General features: G+C 45.2%; 1 protein-coding gene across 1 annotated transcript; it reads left to right on the plus strand.

Annotated features, from left to right (window-relative positions):
- Nucleotides 1-10,909: 10,909 nt before the first annotated feature.
- Nucleotides 10,910-12,726, plus strand: LOC109771343 (uncharacterized). The gene is made up of 2 exons (XM_020330036.4): nucleotides 10,910-11,636; nucleotides 12,304-12,726. The coding sequence occupies exons 1-2, from the start codon at nucleotides 11,031-11,033 to the stop codon at nucleotides 12,379-12,381; spliced, it is 684 nt and encodes a 227-aa protein (XP_020185625.1). The 5' UTR covers nucleotides 10,910-11,030; the 3' UTR covers nucleotides 12,382-12,726.
- Nucleotides 12,727-18,184: the final 5,458 nt, after the last annotated feature.

The following is an 18,184-nucleotide window of genomic DNA, read 5'->3' on the forward strand; positions in this document are numbered from 1 at the left end:
TTTTTGCATGTCCGAATTGTTTAAAAAAAAGTCAAACCGACTCGGGCCGTAACCGGCCAGGACTCCGCCCAGCCGGCCCTCTTAAATAGCGCCGCCCCGAGCCCCCCAGCCCACCGAAGCCCGCCGCCACCTAAACCCTAACCCTAGCCCGACCCTGCCGCCGCCGCCACCGCTGCCGACGCCGCCCATTCCGCCGCAGCCGACCCGCCGCCCCAGCGCCGTCCAGTCGCTGCCGAGCCCATCCCGCCGCCACCTCGCCGCCTCGCTGGAGATCTTGCCGGACTCGAGGTAGCCGCCGCCGGTTTTTCATAAAACCGTTCGGTTATTCTTTTAAAAAAACCTAGATCCTTTTTTAGATCGGTTCGTTGGTTTTCTCGGTTTAGTTATTTTGCGGTCGTTCGTCCGTACGTTTGTTTTAACGAACGATTTTCGTCATTTAACCGCAAACAACAAACGTTCGTTCGTTAACCTGTTCGTTAGTTTTTCTTTTTCTCGGATTTTTCGCGATTATTTTCGATCGTGATTTCTGATCTGATTTTCGTTTTAGTATAACTTTTCGCTCGTTTATCGGAATCAGGCGATTCAAGCGCCTAGAGTTTCATCTCGAAACCCTCTTTCTGTTTAACCAACTCAAACAAGTTTTTGCTACTGTAAAATTTGACTTAAGTCCAGATTAGTAACAGAGTTTGTTTCTTTCGCCGTTTGAGTTTTGTTGCTTCGTTCGATTTGATTCTCTTTGCCAACCGGAGTTCTTAAGTTGAACTTTCTGGTTAGATCTCTTATTTGAGTTTTACCCATGCACCCTTGCTTGATTGCTTATGAATGTCATTGTTTGTTTGCGATAGAGTATCCGGAGTGTGCAGCGTGCTACTACGAGTCTCTAGGTTTCCCGGATCATCAGCAAGGCAAGTAACACTTTGATCATACCTCTTTACCAACCAGTTTATTGCATTAGATCAACCCTCAAACTATTGCATGGTTAGGAACTGTTTAATATATGGGTTTTGGGAAGTAGATGAGGTAGTACCTATTACCTGTTTTATTATCAAACCCTTGGGAGTTACTTCTACGTTTCCTTATATTGCCATGCTATGCTCGTAGACGTGGATTGGGTTTGAGTGATTACATGACAGATGTGAGATTGTTAATTAATGGTTAACTTAAGGTGGCTACTTAAATACACATCTGGGTGGATTGAGGCACCTGGGGAACCTAGTGTTGCCTGTTTTTTTGGAAATCCCGGGGTACCGTGTGATTCTCCTATGGACCGTCACCCAGGCTCAAAGGGATCATGAGATTATTCATGCTAGAAACTTCCGTGTGCAGCCACAAGCTATTATGGGCTCTAGCATAGTTGATTAAGTCGTGTGAACTCTTACAGTGGTAGACTAGCAGATGTAGGGGAAAGTAGGTGTAACTGTCTACCCATTGTAAGGTGCTAACGCTTCTGAAATACTGTGTCTCGGTCATCCGTTTCTCAAACATCATGAAGTGCGAGAAATCCAACGGAGGAGATCGAGTCTTGTGGGGAAAAGTGTGCAAACCTCTGCAAAGTGTACAATCTAATCATGGTTAGCCGTGTCCCCGGTTATGGACATCTTGAGTATCTAGTTCTTGGATTATATTGTGAATCTCATCATCATGTTACTTAATTAAATTTGTTGGGTTTAATGAAATTTACTTAATTGGGATTGAGTTGGGGGAACCTTCTCAATGTTTAACAACCACCATAATAGTTAAATAAAATTTATTCCTTTGTTGTAGGGAAAAATTGGCTTTTCACAAAATTGTAACCATAGAGCTTTCCACCAGCCAAATATGCATGTAGTGTTAGCATTATTCTGCTCATTACTCTCTATGTGTTACTTTGCGAGCATGTTCCATGTGCTGGCCCATTTTCGGGCTGCAACATTCATGTTGCAGACTTTTCAGACGACGAGTAAGGTGCCATAGGTCGTGGTCTTATACTCAGTGATGCCGTTGGAGTTGATGGACTCACTTTATCTTCCAAGCCTTCCGCTGTTATCGTATTAGATGGCCTTAAGCCATGTTTTTTGTAATAAGTTCTCTCTTGAGACTATTCGGTGTAATAAGTGTGTGATTGCTACTCTGTTATAAATCCTTCAAGTACTGTGCGTGTCAGCATTACCGATCCAGGGATGACACTGATGCACAGAGACTAGACTGTTTGAGGTCTGGTCGCTACAAGCTTTCCACCAGCCAAATATGCATGTAGTGATAGTTATTATTCATCATTATCCTATGGTGTGAATTTGCCAGTACATTCAATGTACTGACCCTTTGTGGCTGCAACGTCTCATGTTGCAGGAATCTTGCGACGAGTAAGTGATATGTTAGGGTTATGATTTCTACACTCAACTTTGTCGTTGGTGTTGATGGGAATCCACAACCTTGTTGTTACTTCTGCTATTTGGACTGAGGTAATAGTATTTACGTTACTCTATACATGTGATTTACCTCTGTTATAAATCCTCGAGTACTGTGTGTGTCAGCATACCGATCCAGGGATGACACTTAAGCACAGAGACTTGACCGTCTGAGGTCGGCTCGCTACATACACAACACAACAATGACGAAGTGAAAGGGTTGAGGAAATAGAACTAGTAGGCTTGGTGAAGACAGTGATTTGGTAGACCAGTTCCAACTGCTATGACAGTTGTACGTCTGGTTGGAGCGGCTAGGTATTTAAACCCGAGGACACACAGTCCTCACCGTATTCTCCTTGAGCTAAGATCACACAGACCTCGCCCAATCACTCGTGGTAAGTCTTCAGGTGACTTCCAAACCTTCACAAACTCGGTCACTCGGTGATCCACAATTTCCTCTTGGATGCTCTAGACCATGACGCCTAACCGTCTGGAAGATGCACAGTCTTCAAAGGTACCAAGCGTCGGATCCACACAGGAACAATCTCTTCAGTGATGCTGAATCACTTTGGATTTGTAGGTGTTTGGGTTTGGGTTTTCCTCACTTGATGATTTTCGCTCAAAGTCCTCGGAGGATGGGATGCTCTCAATGACAAGTGTCAATTTCTCTCGGAGCAGCCAACCAACTAGTGTTTGTAGGGGGTGGCTATTTATAGCCTAGGGAGCAACCCGACATGATAAGACATAAATGCCCTTCAATGATATGACCGTTAGGTGGGTAGATATTTTGGAACAGCTGGCGCATAGCACAGCAACGGTCGGATATTTGATCTATCAAATTCCTCGGGGCTATCATGTTCCTCACTTGTAGGCAATCCGCACTGGCGAATTCCTAACTCCTCAGTCAGAACAAATTCCTCAGAGACCAGAAGAACTTCGTCTCTGTCACTGAAGAAATTGACTGAACTGTATGAGATTTCCAATGGCTTCACTCGAAGGGATTGGTAGTAGTACGATTTTGAGATGAGCATCACTTGGAAACTTTTCCTTAGTTTTACCTCGGCCCCCTTTAACAGTACAGTGTTTCCTATGACCCGGGAAATAGAAAACGAAACTCCGAAAACAAAAGTCTTCACGCTTCATGTTCCTCGCACGGATATCAAGTCTTCAAGGTCACACCAATTTCTTCACTTTCAAAGTCTTCAGAAAGCCAAAGTCTTCAATTGAAGACATTCATTTTTAGGGGTCGACTTTCACTGTAAATATCAAACTCCTCATAGACTTATAGACCTATGTACACTCACAAACACATTAGTCCCTTAACCTATAAGTCTTCAATACACCAAAATCACTAAGGGGCACTAGATGCACTTACACTTTCAAAAGCACAACACCCTTTATACATAAATATGGTTTACAAATGGCACGATCTCACATTCATAAGGCTGAATCCATCTCAATTTGAATTTTCAAATATTTGAAACCGGTTTATGTTGAAATCCAATGTATGCATTCCTCGCTAACTGTCTCCAATTAATGTGTGTTTCATGTGGGTTTTTTTACTTCTCAAGCACGTATAATGTGTTTGACACACGCAACATGTTGTGTAATCCCATTTAGACATTAATTGCATAGAAACCATGTATTGTCGCTAATTAAAAAATCTATGGATCACTAAAATCGATAAACTAAATAACATTACACGTGTCCCGATATTCAAATGAATATGCATGTTTGATAGACCAATTTTCATTATGATATTATCGATGTCCCGATCTCTAGTTTAAATATCTGAATCCCCTTTAATCCAGATATTTACCTCATATAGCTATCACTCATGCCTTATATATTTCTCTAGACCTATACGCCTTCCCCATCTCTCGGGTATCTCTCCTGCTACTTGTATGTCGATACCAGTCTTTTATCTCCGTAACACACTGACGGTACTCTCTCCCTCAACCTTCACTCTATCTCTCTCTAAGCCTCTAAGTATATCACGCTCCCTGCTATGTATGTCTCTAACTATGATTCTCCCTGTGAAATTTCTTTCTCTCAGACAAACACAAACTTCGTCTCCCTGGGTCTCATTTCTCTCTACTATTCCCTTGTATGCCGCTCACACACACCGTCTCAGTCAGAGATGTCTCGTGCTCCCTATGTCTCAATAGCTACGACTCTTTGATGAACCACAAGCAAGGGGGTCTATCATAGTCCTTTCGATAAGTAAGAGTGCCGAACCCAACGAGGAGCAGAAGGAAACGACAAGCAGTTTTTAGCAAGGTATTCTCTGCAAGCACTGAAATTATCGGTAACAGATAGTTGTGTGATAAGATAATTTGTAACGGGTAACAAGTAACAAAAGTAATGAGGTGCAGCAAGGTGGCCCAATCCTTTTTGTAGAAAAGGACAAGCCTGGACGAACTCTTATATAAAGCAAAGCGCTCCCGAGGACACATGGGAATTGTTGTCATGTTCGTTTTCATCATGCTCATATGATTCACGTTCATTACTTTGATAATTTGATATGTGGGTGGACCGGTGCTTGGGTGTTATCCTTACTTGGACAAACCTCCCACTTATGATTAACCCCTCTTGCAACCATACGCAACTACGAAAGAAGAATTAAGATAAATCTAACCATAGCATGAAACATGTGGATCCAAATCAGCCCCTTACGAAGCAACACATAAACTAGGGTTTAAGCTTCTGTCACTCTAGCAACCCATCATCTACTTATTACTTCCCAATGCCTTCCCCTAGGCCCAAATCATGGTGAAGTGTCATGTAGTCGACATTCACATAACACCACTAGAGGAAAGACAACATACATCTCATCAAAATATCGAACGAATACCAAATTCACATGATTACTTATAACAAGACTTCTCCCATGCCCTCAGGAATAAACGTAACTAATCACAAAGCATATTCATGTTCATAATCAGAGGGGTATTAAATAGCATTAAGGATCTGAACATATGATCTTCCACCGAATAAACCAACTAGCATCAACTACAAGGAGTAATCAACACTACTAGCAACCCACAGGTACCAATCTGAGGTTTTGAGACAAAGATCGGATACAAGAGATGAACTAGGGTTTGAGAGGAGATGGTGCTGGTGAAGATGTTGATGGAGATTGACCCCCTCTCGATGAGAGGATTGTTGGTGATGACGATGGCTTCGATTTCCCCCTCCCGAAGGGAAGTTTCCCCGGCAGAACAGCTCCGCCGGAGCCCTAGATTGCTTCTGCCCAGGTTCCGCCTTGAGACGGCGGCGCTTCGTCCCGAAAGCTCTCTCTTGATTTTTTTTCCAGGTCAAGAGACATCATATAGAAGAAGATGGGCACCGAAGGCCCGCCAGGGGGCCCACAAGCCACAGGGGCGCGCCCAGGGGTAGGGCGCGCCCCCCAGGCTTGTGGCCTCCTGGTGGGTCCCCTCTGGTATTTTCTTCGCCCAATATTTTTTTGTATATTCCAAAATAATTCTCCGTAAATTTTTAGGACTTTTGGAGTTGTGCAGAATAGGTCTATCAGCTTTGCTCCTTTCCGGTGCAGAATTCCAGGTGCCGGCATTCTACCTCTTTGTGCAAACCTTGTAAAATACGAGAGAAGAGGCATAAGTATTATACCATAATGTGTTATAACATCCCAGAATGCAATAAATATCAATATGAAAGCATGATGCAAAATGGACGTATCAACTCCCCCAATCTTAGACCTTGCTTGTCCTCAAGCGGAAGCCGAAATCGAAAAATATGTCCACATGTTTAGAGATAGAGGTGTCGATAAAATAAAATACATACATGAGGGCATCATGATCATCTTTAGAACAACAACATATATTGTCATATAATTTCTTATGCCAAAGTAATAATTCATCCACAAGGTAAAGTATGAATCACAAAACTTTATTGAAAACCAACAAACTATGATCTCAGTCATTGAAACAATTGCAATTTATCATAATGTCGGAAAGTCAATGTAAGAGCTTTTTGTATAGCAAGTCCACATACTCAACCATCTTTTAGTCTTTCACAATTGCTAACACTCACGTGGTACTTATGAGTTCAAAGCCTCAGTCGGACACAGAGAAAGATAGGGGCTTATAGTTTTGCCTCCCAACCTTTTACCTCAAGAGTAATGTCAACAATAATACTTTATGATAACCTACATCCGAGTGGATATATATATATATATATATATATATATCTAGATCTTTCCCCAACACATAGCGCTTGCCAAAAAGAAAAGGTGTAAAAAGGAAAGGTGAAGATCACCATGACTCTTGTATGAGGGTAGAAGGTAAAAGTAAAAGATAGGCCCTTCGCAGAGGGAAGTGGAGGTTTTCATGCGCTTTTATGGTTGGATGCACAAAATCTTAATGCAAAAGAACGTCACTTTATATTTCTTCTTGTGATGAAGAACTTTATTATGCAGTCCGATGCTTTTATTTCATCCATGTCACAAGTTCGTATAAAGCTTATTTTCTCCACACTAAAAGATCATACATATCTAGAGAGCAATTTTTATTGCTTGCATCGATGACAACTTACTTGAAGGATCTTACTCAATCCATAGGTAGGTATGGTGGACTCTCATGGAAAAACTTGTTTAAGGGATGTTTGGAAGCACAAGTAGTATCTCTACTTGGTGCAAAAGATTTGGCTAGCATAAGAGGGAAAGCAAGCTCATGTTGGATGATCGATGATAATATATCTTCTATTCGGATATAAGAAAACATAACCCATTATGTTGTCTTCCTTGTCCAACATCAACTTTTTAGCATGTCATATTTTAGTGAGTGCTCCCAATCACAAAAGATGTCCAAGATAATATATTTATATGTGAAACCTCTCTTTCTTTATTACTTCCTATTAATTGCAACAAGGACCAAGACTATGTTTGTCAACTCTCAACAACTTTTATTCATCGTACTCTTTATATGTGAAGTCATCACTCTCCATAAGATCATTATATAATCTTTTTTTCTTTTTTTTTCTTATTCCCTCAAGATCAAAGCAAGAAAGCAAAGCCCTCAACTCAAAACTACTCTTTATTATATAACTCACTGACTCGATTACATAGATAGGTCTCAAAGCAAAACTCAAAGCTAGATCATACTAAAACTTTTACTCTACTAGATCAAGATATAACCAAAAGGATCGAACTAAGAAAAGCGATAAAGGTAAAGATGTGATGGTGATACGATACCGGGGCACCTCCCCCAAGCTTGGCAGTTGCCAAGGGGAGTGCACATACCCATGTATTTAGATATCTTTCTTCGGAGGTGGTGGTGACGGTGCTTATGATGTTGTAGACTTGTCCTCCATTTTCCAAGGCATAGGCTCACCATCATAGAAAGATGAACGAGTCTCCGGGATCCTCAAATCTGCAGCCAAACTCATCCTCTTAAATTTGTATTCATACTCACAGTTTTGGTTTTGCAGGTCATAGATCTGGGCTTGGAGATGCTCGGTTTTCTTGTGAAGCTTGAAGATGGCCTCTCCGATATTCTTGGCGTCCAGAGCCGGACCAGACCCTCATCACAAACCAAGCGCGGGAATACCTCGTAGCTAAAGAATGACTATGCGGAAAAAATCCCAACAACTGGTGCAACCGGAGGAAGGTAAGATGCTTATCGAAAGCTAGAATGGCCCTCGACACCTCGGATTCAGTCTAATAAATCAAGACTTAAGGAGGATTCATTAAACCTTTTTCAAGACTGGCGACCCGAGAGGAAGAACAAGAACCGAGGCGCGTCCAGACTTGAAGACCGGTTCAGGGGCTACTGATGGTGTGCTGGTCGGGGGTCTCTCAACACGTCGTCTCCCGGCCTGGAGGGCCAGGCCGATGACCCCCATGCCGGTTCACCAGTGGGCCATGTTGATGCGACCCATTGCGAATGAAAGGAAGATTCTCGAAGGCTTGACGTACACGCCAAGATATTAGAAGTCTTCTACAACACGGTCTCCTTGCACGTAACCGACTAGGATGTATTCCTAGGCCCCCCCTTACCTATATAAAGCAAGGGGTAGTGCTCGTAGACGACACACAATAATCTCCGAGTAGATAGACTGTACTTTGTACTCCCTCCCAAAGCACTAAAGCACAAGCATGACATAGGGTTTTATCTCCATGGAGAGCCCAAACCTGGGTAAAAACCCATATCCTTTTACCATTGTCTCAAGACCCTTAGTTCAGGACCCCTACTTAAGATCTGCCAGATTTAGCTCTGTCACCAGGCATCCTCCCAAAATCTAGTTTTGCAATCATCACCCGCAGCTTTCTGACAAAATATATAAAATATATTCTTTAACTTCCATCAAGCCATTCTAGAAATGGGAGTTGCTAGGAGATGGTTCACATTGAGCCCAAAGCACTAAAACACAAGCATGACGTAGGGTTTATCTCCATGGAGAGCCCAAACCAGGTTAAAAACCCATGTCCTTTTACCATTGTCTCAAGACCCTTAGTTCGGGACCCCTACTTAAGATCTGCAAATTTAGCTCTGTCACCAGACATCGTCCCAAAATCTAGTTTTGCAATCATCACCCGCAGCTTTCTCACAACATCTATAAAATATATATCTTTAACTTCCATCAAGCCATTCTAGAAATGGGAGTTGCTAGGAGATGGTTCACATTTAGTCAAAGTTTTCTTTTTCAAATAATTCGTTCTAATCATCTCCTGCCAATCTCCCTCCTCGTTTTCTAGTCTCCAAAGCCATTTGCACAAAAGACTTATATTCTTAATATCAAAATTAGTAACTCCCAGGCCACCCTGATCCCTAGGTTGGCACACATCATTCTAGTTTATCATATGATATTTACACACACCTTCTTTTTCTTTCCAGATCAATCGAGCCCGGGAGAAAAAATAAATATTTTACCTACGCCATTTGGTAATCTAAAAAAGGAGCATGTGGCTAGGAATGTTACTCATGCAAGTTGCTACAAGGATTAGCCTACCCCCGCATAGGAAGCAAGCTCCTCTGCGATGTACCTGCTTTTCTTTCAAATTTCTCCTTTCCAGTTTTTCAATCCTTATCACCAAGCCTCTTATAATGCAAAGGAAGACCCATAACCAAAAGGAAAGTCCCCAATAGCACAAGTAAAAAATCTGAGCATAATCCTTCCGTTTTAGTTTTGCCCCACCAAAACATTAAACCTCGCTTGTTAGAAAAGTAATCAGTGTTTGGATGAAGGACCCCCTGACCAAATTATTACTAGTGATCTAACGCTTTTATATTTTTTTCACAGAGGGAGTATCATCTTGTAACGATGATCACTTTGCAATAAAGGGTTGTTTGATGCAAGAAAAATAGTGGTGTTAACTCATTTTTAATCAACTAGAACAATGTCCGTGCGTTGCAACGGGATATAAAATATTCTGTTTTGCTAAATCACATTTAGATGTGCTCTAAGTATTGCACATCTAAATTCTATGTCATTGATTTTACGCTAAGATTCATGCAAGCATTTTCTTTGTCTCTTTTCCTTTTCTTTCTAGATTGATTGAGTTACTTTGACGTGCGATAACTAGGCAATAAATATTCTAATACGTTAGTTTGTGATTTACCTGTCAACAATAATGCAATTGTGTAAATAAATGTTCATCAAATTCTGATCGTGAATTAACTTATATTTTGATTGAAAGTTTGTAAGTAAATTAAAGAGAAACTGGTTAAATTGGAAGGTTGAAAGGTTGGACGAAGGGGTGATGAGAAAAAAGGTTAAATTAGAATCTTACGTTCTTTTTAAGTAGAGTAGCATAGAGACAGAAATAAGTCTAGTCTATGGTCCTGTTTGGATACTCTAACTCAGTTAGAGGTTAGAGTTAGATTCTAACTCTGATCTAGCACTGAACTAACTCTAGCCAAAGAGGTGTTTGGATGGCAGGGTTAGATGAAGCGCGTATGGCGAGGCGCCTTCACGGACGGTGTGAGAGGGAGGGAGGGAGAGGACGAGAAGCTTCGAGAAAGTGGGGAGGGATCTGCTGCGGGGAGAAAAGTGTTTTTAGTGGTCCCGAGAAGAACTAACCCAAATAAGCACCTCTTGGGTAGGTTAGATTTTTGAACGGGTTAGATGCATCTAACCCAAACTAACTCTCCAGTTTGTATATTTTTGGGTTAGTTCAGTCCAAACTAACCCAAACTAACTCTAACAAACAGGGCTTATGAGGTAAAACTTTAAAACGTCACATAACGGCTAGCGGACGCGCGGCAACCAGCCCATATTCTGCGCTTCTCTCTCCGGGTTCTGGGTCGTTCTGCGCGCATGCGTAGAGCCCCAACGGCTCTCTCCCCACAACGGTGCCGTTTAGACAGACACAACAATGCAGCGCTCGGGGGTAGCCCACCGAGCCACGTGAACGCGTCCGACCAACTGGCGACACCAACCCCCACATGGCCCCGCTGGCCCACTGCCAGTTGAGGCGCCACACCCGCACCCGCACCTCCTCCCCTCCCCCTCCCCGCCGCTTCTCCCCTCCCTCCTTTTCCTGCGCTATTTATCACCGCCCTCGCTGCGTGTGCCACTCCCATCGTAAAGCCACACAAAGAAAGAGAGGCAGTCAGAGCAGAGCAGAGCCGAGCCTTCGCCCTCGCCCTCGCCCCAGAGAGCGAACGCACACACACAGCCGCAATGGCGCGCGCCGGCGCTCTCTGCCTCGCGCTGCTCTGCCTCCTCGCGGCGCACTCCGCCGTCGCCCAGAAGGCCACGGCCCCGGCCGCCGCGCCCACCACCACCACCCCCACGCCGGCGGCTCCCGCCAAGAAGACGACCGCGCCCGCCGCGGCGCCGACCACCACGCCCGTCGCCGCCACCCCACCGACCGCAGCGGCTCCCACCACCCCCGCAACCCCCGCCCCCGCCGCGGCGCCACCCACCAAGGCCACCCCGGCACCAGCCAAGGCTCCCGCCGCAGCGCCGCCCACCAAGGCCGCCTCCTCGCCCCCTGCCCCGGCTCCCAAGGCCAGCACTCCGCCGGTCGAGGCTCCCGTCGCCGCTCCTCCTGCTCCCGTCGCCGAGGCACCCGCCACCATCCCCACCAAGCCCGACGCCCCCGCGCCCGCCCCGGCCAAGAAGAAGAAGAAGTCGTCCTCCAAGAAGAAGAAGAGCAAGGCCCCGGCCCCCGCTCCCGTCGCCGCCGAGGCCCCCACCAAGTCCAAGAAGGCCAAGGCCCCCGCGGCCTCCGACGACTCCGAAGCCCCCGGCCCCGCACTCGATGCCGCCGCCGACGACACCGCGGTACGTCTCAATCTCCACCCTCTATACTACGCCATCTGAACCGACAGTGCCCGTCGAAGTTTCACAACTCCTCTACGCACGACCGGCGGCGCAACTGATACTGCGTAGTTTCTTTTTCTTTTGGCAAAGAACTGCGACGTAGTTGGACACGACGCCGAACTTTGCCCGCTGTTAGTAGTAAAATAATTAACTATGCTCTTACTTACAGTGGCTACTTAGTTTAGTTACATCTATGAGTGCTTAGATGGCTAATTAAGTAATTAGTGCCATAATGGCATGCTCATTAGTAGGACCATAGCTTTGTTTGGCGCCACCAAACATGTGACTAGGGAAAGGGAAGTGACTGATGAGTGAGAACAGTGGCGGTGGTAGATGCGTTCGCATTTGGCCCGTCCCGACATGTTGGCCAGGCACGCATGTGCATCATGCCGTTGCTACGGACAGAGCAGTTAATGGAAAATAAATAAAAGAATTACTAAACATTTCAAAAGTCAAGCTTCCGCCAGTCACTGCAACCACTACTACTGTTATACAACTCGGAGCGTGTACTGCGCCCGTAACCAATGCATTCCGGAAGCCTCCACGACACTGCTCCCACTCTTAATCAGACATTATTTTTACTGCCACTGGAAATCACTGACTAAAATTTGCCTCGTTCGTTCTGCAGGGCGCGATCCAGAGCATGGCAGGGAGCATCATGTCGGCGTGCGCGATGGCGCTGGGCCTCCTCGCCCTCCTCGCCTAGACGAGCAAAGCTAGCGCGGGAGGCCAGCCGGCCCCGTCGAGACCCGGCACGAGAACACGCAATCATGCGGCGGCCGCTGCGCCGCGCCTTTTGACGAGCTGTCTGTGTCCGTGTCTGTGCATGCCACCACATTTTGCGCTGTATCTCGTGTCTATTTTTTCTAACTGGCTGGACGGGCCGGCATCTCCTCCTCCTCCTTCCTGTGTAGTCCCATTACTCACGCACGTCCGCCTCGGATTCTTTCTTCCTGTGTACCAAATTGATGAGATTTGATTTATATTTTTATTACTACCCCTCATTGTATTATTCCATCATTGTTTAATCATAGATCTGTCTCTTTCATCATGCGCGCGTGCACTGTTTGTTGTGGGTGTGTCCCGTCCTGTGCTGTGCTGGCCAGATCTGGTTTTGGTTCGATGTGTATGCCGCTTGCATCTGACCTGGACCTGGACCTGGACCCGGACCAGTAACACGGCAACGGAAATGGGGATTTTACCTTTTAGGACGTGCTCTTTCTAACACGGTCGCACACGAAATCCTAACACAATTTGGGTATTTTCCACCGCTACCCAATACCCATGCTTGCCTAGTTCTCTCGAGAAAGAAACTAGCAGGAGCAAAAGATGGTATTTTGTTACGACATCTCGTTTTTTGTTACGACATCTCGTTTTCTTCGGACAACCCTATACCGTCAAGACAACTGACAGTGTTTATACATGTCCGCTTCAAATCCCTATTTGTCCAAGCACACAACTGCTCCATCAAATTGTTTCAAATCCCTATTTGTCCAGGCACACAACTACTACCTCAAATAGTTTCAAATCCATATTTGTCCAAGCACACAACTGCTACCTCAAATTGTTTCAAATCCCTATTTGTCCGGGACACGCATATGATTGTCCAGGATGAACCCGGTCCGACGTGGCAGGCTGCACAGACATATGAGAAGAATTTGAGAGCCTCGCTTGTAGATGCTCTAATTTCACACTAGTAAGTTACATGTGCCTTGCGCGTGAGAGTGAAGTGTTACAGATATCAACACACCACATTATAATAGGCAAACATATACATTTGCAGTCACACACAAATGAATTTAAGATGTATGTTTAAGTTTCATAACCCATCCCATTCGAATTCAAATTATAATTACATAATATAAATGGCCATGTGGTATATACTACACAAAACTCATCTGAAATGTATAAGAACAGTTCAGTACTCCATTTGCAAAGCAAATTGGACTTTGGAAGATGTTGCATTAGCTTTGAGCCAAAACAAAACAAAAATATAAATATAGAAAAGTCAGTTCTTCTAGAAGAAAAAACATGGGAGAACCGAAAAAAGGGACAGTTTAAGATTAAAGAGAATATCGTCTCTTGCGCACAAGTCGATGCACCACCATGCAAATGCATACCAAATCATGAGCACAGAAGTCCAGGATACATAAACGTGACTACGATTGGAATGGGTGGGGGGGGGGGGGGGGTAGATGTTGAGTAACTAGCCAATTTCTCGATTAAATTAATCCACGAGTAAATCACTAGCATGGCATTGACACATATGATCGCATACTGATATCCAGTCAAAGTAGCACATACTACGCTAATTGCAGAAAGATCTACGTATAACGCTAGCATGGCTAAAACAAAAAATAGTAGGAGCGGGATAAACGAGTTATACCCTCCAGTAGGCCATGCAGAGGCCGCGGCTTTGGTGGCAGCAGCGGCGTCCTCGGCGGCCTTCTTGTCAGCTTCAGCTTTCTCGGCGGCGGCACGTTCGGCGTCGGTGGACATGGTGATGATGAAGGCGACGCGGACGTAGAGGAAGTAGACGATCGGAAGTGAGCAGTCGCGTAATCGCTGCCCAAAAACCTATTCGCCCCTCACCCCGTACAGGAACCAGAAGGGCGTGGTTTCGGAGACCTGCTCTCCCGTCGACCGTGTACGCGGCGGACGGGATGGAGTCACCGGCGGCAGCAGCAGCAAGGGAACGACGGTGGGCGTGCGCGTGGAGCAGATGTGATCTGTTCGTAGCGGCCAGGGTTAGGAGACACCGCACACTTATAGGCGCAGCCGCGTGGAGAGACGTGGGCTCGACCCACGTCCGAGTCCGTGACAGCCCACGATCCGACGTCTCAGATCGTGGCCCAGCTGTCAGAAAACTCTCCGTTAGTGACTGGCAAAAATAAGCGCGTAGGTGTAAGCTCGGCTCGGCTCAATCCCGCAACCCGCGGCGCGGCGCGTCGTGACGAGGCGTGGCGTGGCGAGGCGGAGGAGGAGTGCGCGAGGGCCTCTTCTCTTCTCAAGCTCCAATAGCATGTAGAAGAGAAACCCTTATAAGGAGGTCCAACTCCTCTTCCACTTCCGGGGTGGGACTAAACTTCCCACTACACCTAGTGCCATATAACCCACATGGGCCCTTAGAGATTTTTCAGAAATTGCTACATGGGCCTAGAGCCCATCTCAAATTTCAGCAATCCCCCACCAGATCTCGAGGGCCCATTGTGTCCTCTGTTCCAATTACTATTTCGATATACCAGTGTTTCAGTGAAGACCTGTTAAGGTTGAGCTTCACCTAGAGCAAGTAGCTACACTCCTTCACAACTGAACAATGGACTATGCCTTGAATTGTCAGTTTGGCGTAAAGAAGTTTCACCACATGTCTCACTAGTACTGGGCTGCCGAAAGCTGACCCCTCGGGTGGAGCATATAAGTCACACTCCTGGCCTATTCATGAGCTTACTAGAGCTCACCCCAATCTCATAGACTGTGACCAGCAGTCGGACTCATATAGGTGTGTTCCTCCAAAGATCACTCTGTAGGATAGCATCTTGCTCATATAAGCTTCGGAACACATTAAGACAGTAGTCATCCTACCATACAGTATCGAGAGTATTGCATCTCCAACGGAGTGGGTTAGTATATTTACTCTCCTCAGTTCACCACTGGCTTGTTTTCCCAGGTCCTAATTCACGGGATCTCCGATCACATAGGTTGGGTTACTACCATGGCAACTCATGTGGGTCTCATACCCATCTCCCTCGATGCATTATCTATCACAACACGTGATAGCACTTTCGTAAAGGGATCTGCCAGATTCTTAGCCGTATGGACATAGTCCAACGCTATCACTCCGGAGTTTCTTAATTTTCTGACAGCTTTTAATCTCATTCTTATGTGTTTGGTGGACTTCATGTCGTTCTTTGAACTCTTCACCTTGGTGATGACAGTCTGATTGTCACAGTTCATAAGGATAGCCGGAACTGGTTTATCAACCAATGGCAAGTCCATCAAAAGATCTCGAAGCCATCTCGCTTCAACACCAGATGTGTCTAATGCCGTTAATTCTGCTTCCATTGTCGATCTCGTTAAGATCGTTTGCTTGCAAGACTTCCAGGAAACAGCGCCACCTCCAAGAGTAAACATATACCCAGTTGTAGCCTTCATCTCATCAGCATCAGAGATCCAATTTGCATCACTATACCCTTCAAGTACCGACGGGTCTCCGGTATAGTGAAGTCCATAGTTCATAGTACCTTTCAGATAGCGCATGACTCGTTCAACAGCATGCCAATGTACATCAACCGGTTTGGAAACAAACCAGCTCAGTTTGCTCACAGCAAACGCGATGTCGGGCCTCGTTGCGCTCGCTAGGTACATCAGTGAACCAATGATTTGAGAGTATCTCAACTGATCTATAGCCGTGCCTTTGGACTTTCGAATCAACACGCTAGTAACATATGGTGTTTGAGATGGTGTGCAATCCCAATATCCAAAACGACTCAACACCTTCTCAACATAGTGGGATTGCAGAAGTGTAATCCCACCCTCATTATCTCTCAGTAGCTTGATGTTCAAGATAACATCAGCCACACCAAGGTCTTTCATCTCAAAGTTCTGAGACAAAAACGACTTGACCTCCTCAATGACTTTGAGGTTGGTTCCGAATATCAGTATGTCATCAACATACAAGCACAGTATAACTCCTTCGCCCCCACCATGGCGATAGTATACACATTTGTCAGCCTCATTAACAACGAAACCAACAGATGTCAGAATTGTATTAAACTTATCATGCCATTGCTTAGGTGCTTGCTTCAGGCCATATAAAGATTTCAGCAACCTACACACCTTTCTTTCCTGACCATCTATCACAAAGCCATCTGGGTGTTGCATGTAGATTTCCTCTTTTAGCTCTCCATTCAGAAAAGCTGTCTTAACATCCATCTGGTGGACGAGAAGACCATGCGAGGCTGCCAACGAGAGTAATACTCGAATGGTGGTCAGTCTAGCTACAGGTGAATAAGTGTCGAAGTAATCTTCCTCTTCTTTCTGGTCATAGCCCTTGGCCACAAGCCTAGCCTTGTACTTTTCAATTGTACCATCGGGCCTAAGCTTCTTCTTGAACACCCACTTACATCCTAATGGTTTGCAACCATAGGGACGTTCAGTGATCTCCCATGTCCCGTTAGCCATGATGGAATCCATCTCATTACGGACCGCATCCTTCCAGTAGTCAGCTTCTGAAGAGGCATACGCTTCTGAAATAGAAGTGGGAGTATCATCCACGAGGTACACGAAGAAATCATCACCAAAGGTCTTTGCAGTCCTTTGTCTCTTGCCCCTACCAAGGGTTTCCTCATCATCCTCCTCCGGATTTTCATCATGTGTTTGTTCATAATATTCCATAGGGATGGCAGGTTCAGGAGTCTCCTCAGATTCCTGTCTAGAAGTGCTTTGCATATCTCTCATAGGAAAAGTATCCTCGAAGAATGTAGCATCCTTAGACTCCATAATTGTACCGACCTTCTGGTCAGGTACCTCAGATTTCACTACTAGAAATCTATAGCCAACGCTGTTCTTAGCATAGCACAAATTAACGCAGTCCACAGTCTTGGGTCCAAGCTTACGCTTTTTGGGGATCGGCACATTGACTTTCGCCAGACAGCCCCAAGTGCGCAAGTACGAGAGTGTTGTCCTCCTCTTTGCCCATTTCTCATAGGGAGTGATCTCATTATCCTTTGTCGGAACTTTATTCAGGACATGACATGCCGTCAATATAGCCTCCCCCCACCATGCCTTGGATAAACCCGATGTATCTAACATGGCGTTAACCAAATCAGTTAGAGTACGGTTTTTCCGCTCGGCAACCCCGTTTGACTGGGGTGAATAGGGAGGCGTCCTCTCATGAATAATGCCGTGTTCCGCACAGAAGGAATCAAACTCACTCGAGAAGTACTCTCCACCACGATCTGACCGGACTCGTTTAATTTTCTTTTCAAGTTGATTCTCAACTTCTGCCTTATAGATTTTAAAGTAGTGTAGAGCCTCATCTTTAGTATTTAACAGGTACACATAGCAATATCTAGAGGAATCATCTATCAATGTCATGAAGTATTTCTTTCCACCTTTAGTCAACACACCATTCATCTCACAAAGATCAGAATGTATGAGTTCTAATGGTGCCAAGTGTCTCTCCTCCGCGGCCTTGTGAGGCTTGCGAGGTTGCTTAGCTTGCACACATGAAAGGCACTTAGAGCCTTTGGCTAAAGTAAAACTCGGGATTAAATCCAACTTGGCTAGCCGCGTCATAACACCGAAACTAATGTGACAAAGACGTGGATGCCAAACCTCAGATTCATTAACATTCGAATGAACATGGTTCACGACTTTATTACAAAAATCTGCGAGGAAAAGGCGGAACATCCCTCCGCTCTCATAACCTTTTCCAACAAAGAGTCCATATTTCGTAACAACTAATTTATTAGACTCGAAAACCAACTTAAACCCTTCTCTACATAGAA

This window comes from Aegilops tauschii, chromosome 2, assembly GCF_002575655.3.
Source record: "Aegilops tauschii subsp. strangulata cultivar AL8/78 chromosome 2, Aet v6.0, whole genome shotgun sequence".
In the NCBI taxonomy this organism is placed as follows: domain Eukaryota; kingdom Viridiplantae; phylum Streptophyta; class Magnoliopsida; order Poales; family Poaceae; genus Aegilops; species Aegilops tauschii.

What these genes read in the sequence shown, in the direction of transcription:
- LOC109771343 (XM_020330036.4), top strand. Translation starts at nt 11,031, where the DNA reads ATGGCGCGCGCCGGCGCTCTCTGCCTCGCGCTGCTCTGCCTCCTCGCG. An exon ending in CCGCCGCCGACGACACCGCG is followed by an intron (nt 11,637 to 12,303) that starts GTACGTCTCAAT and finishes TTCGTTCTGCAG; the next exon opens with GGCGCGATCCAGAGCATGGC.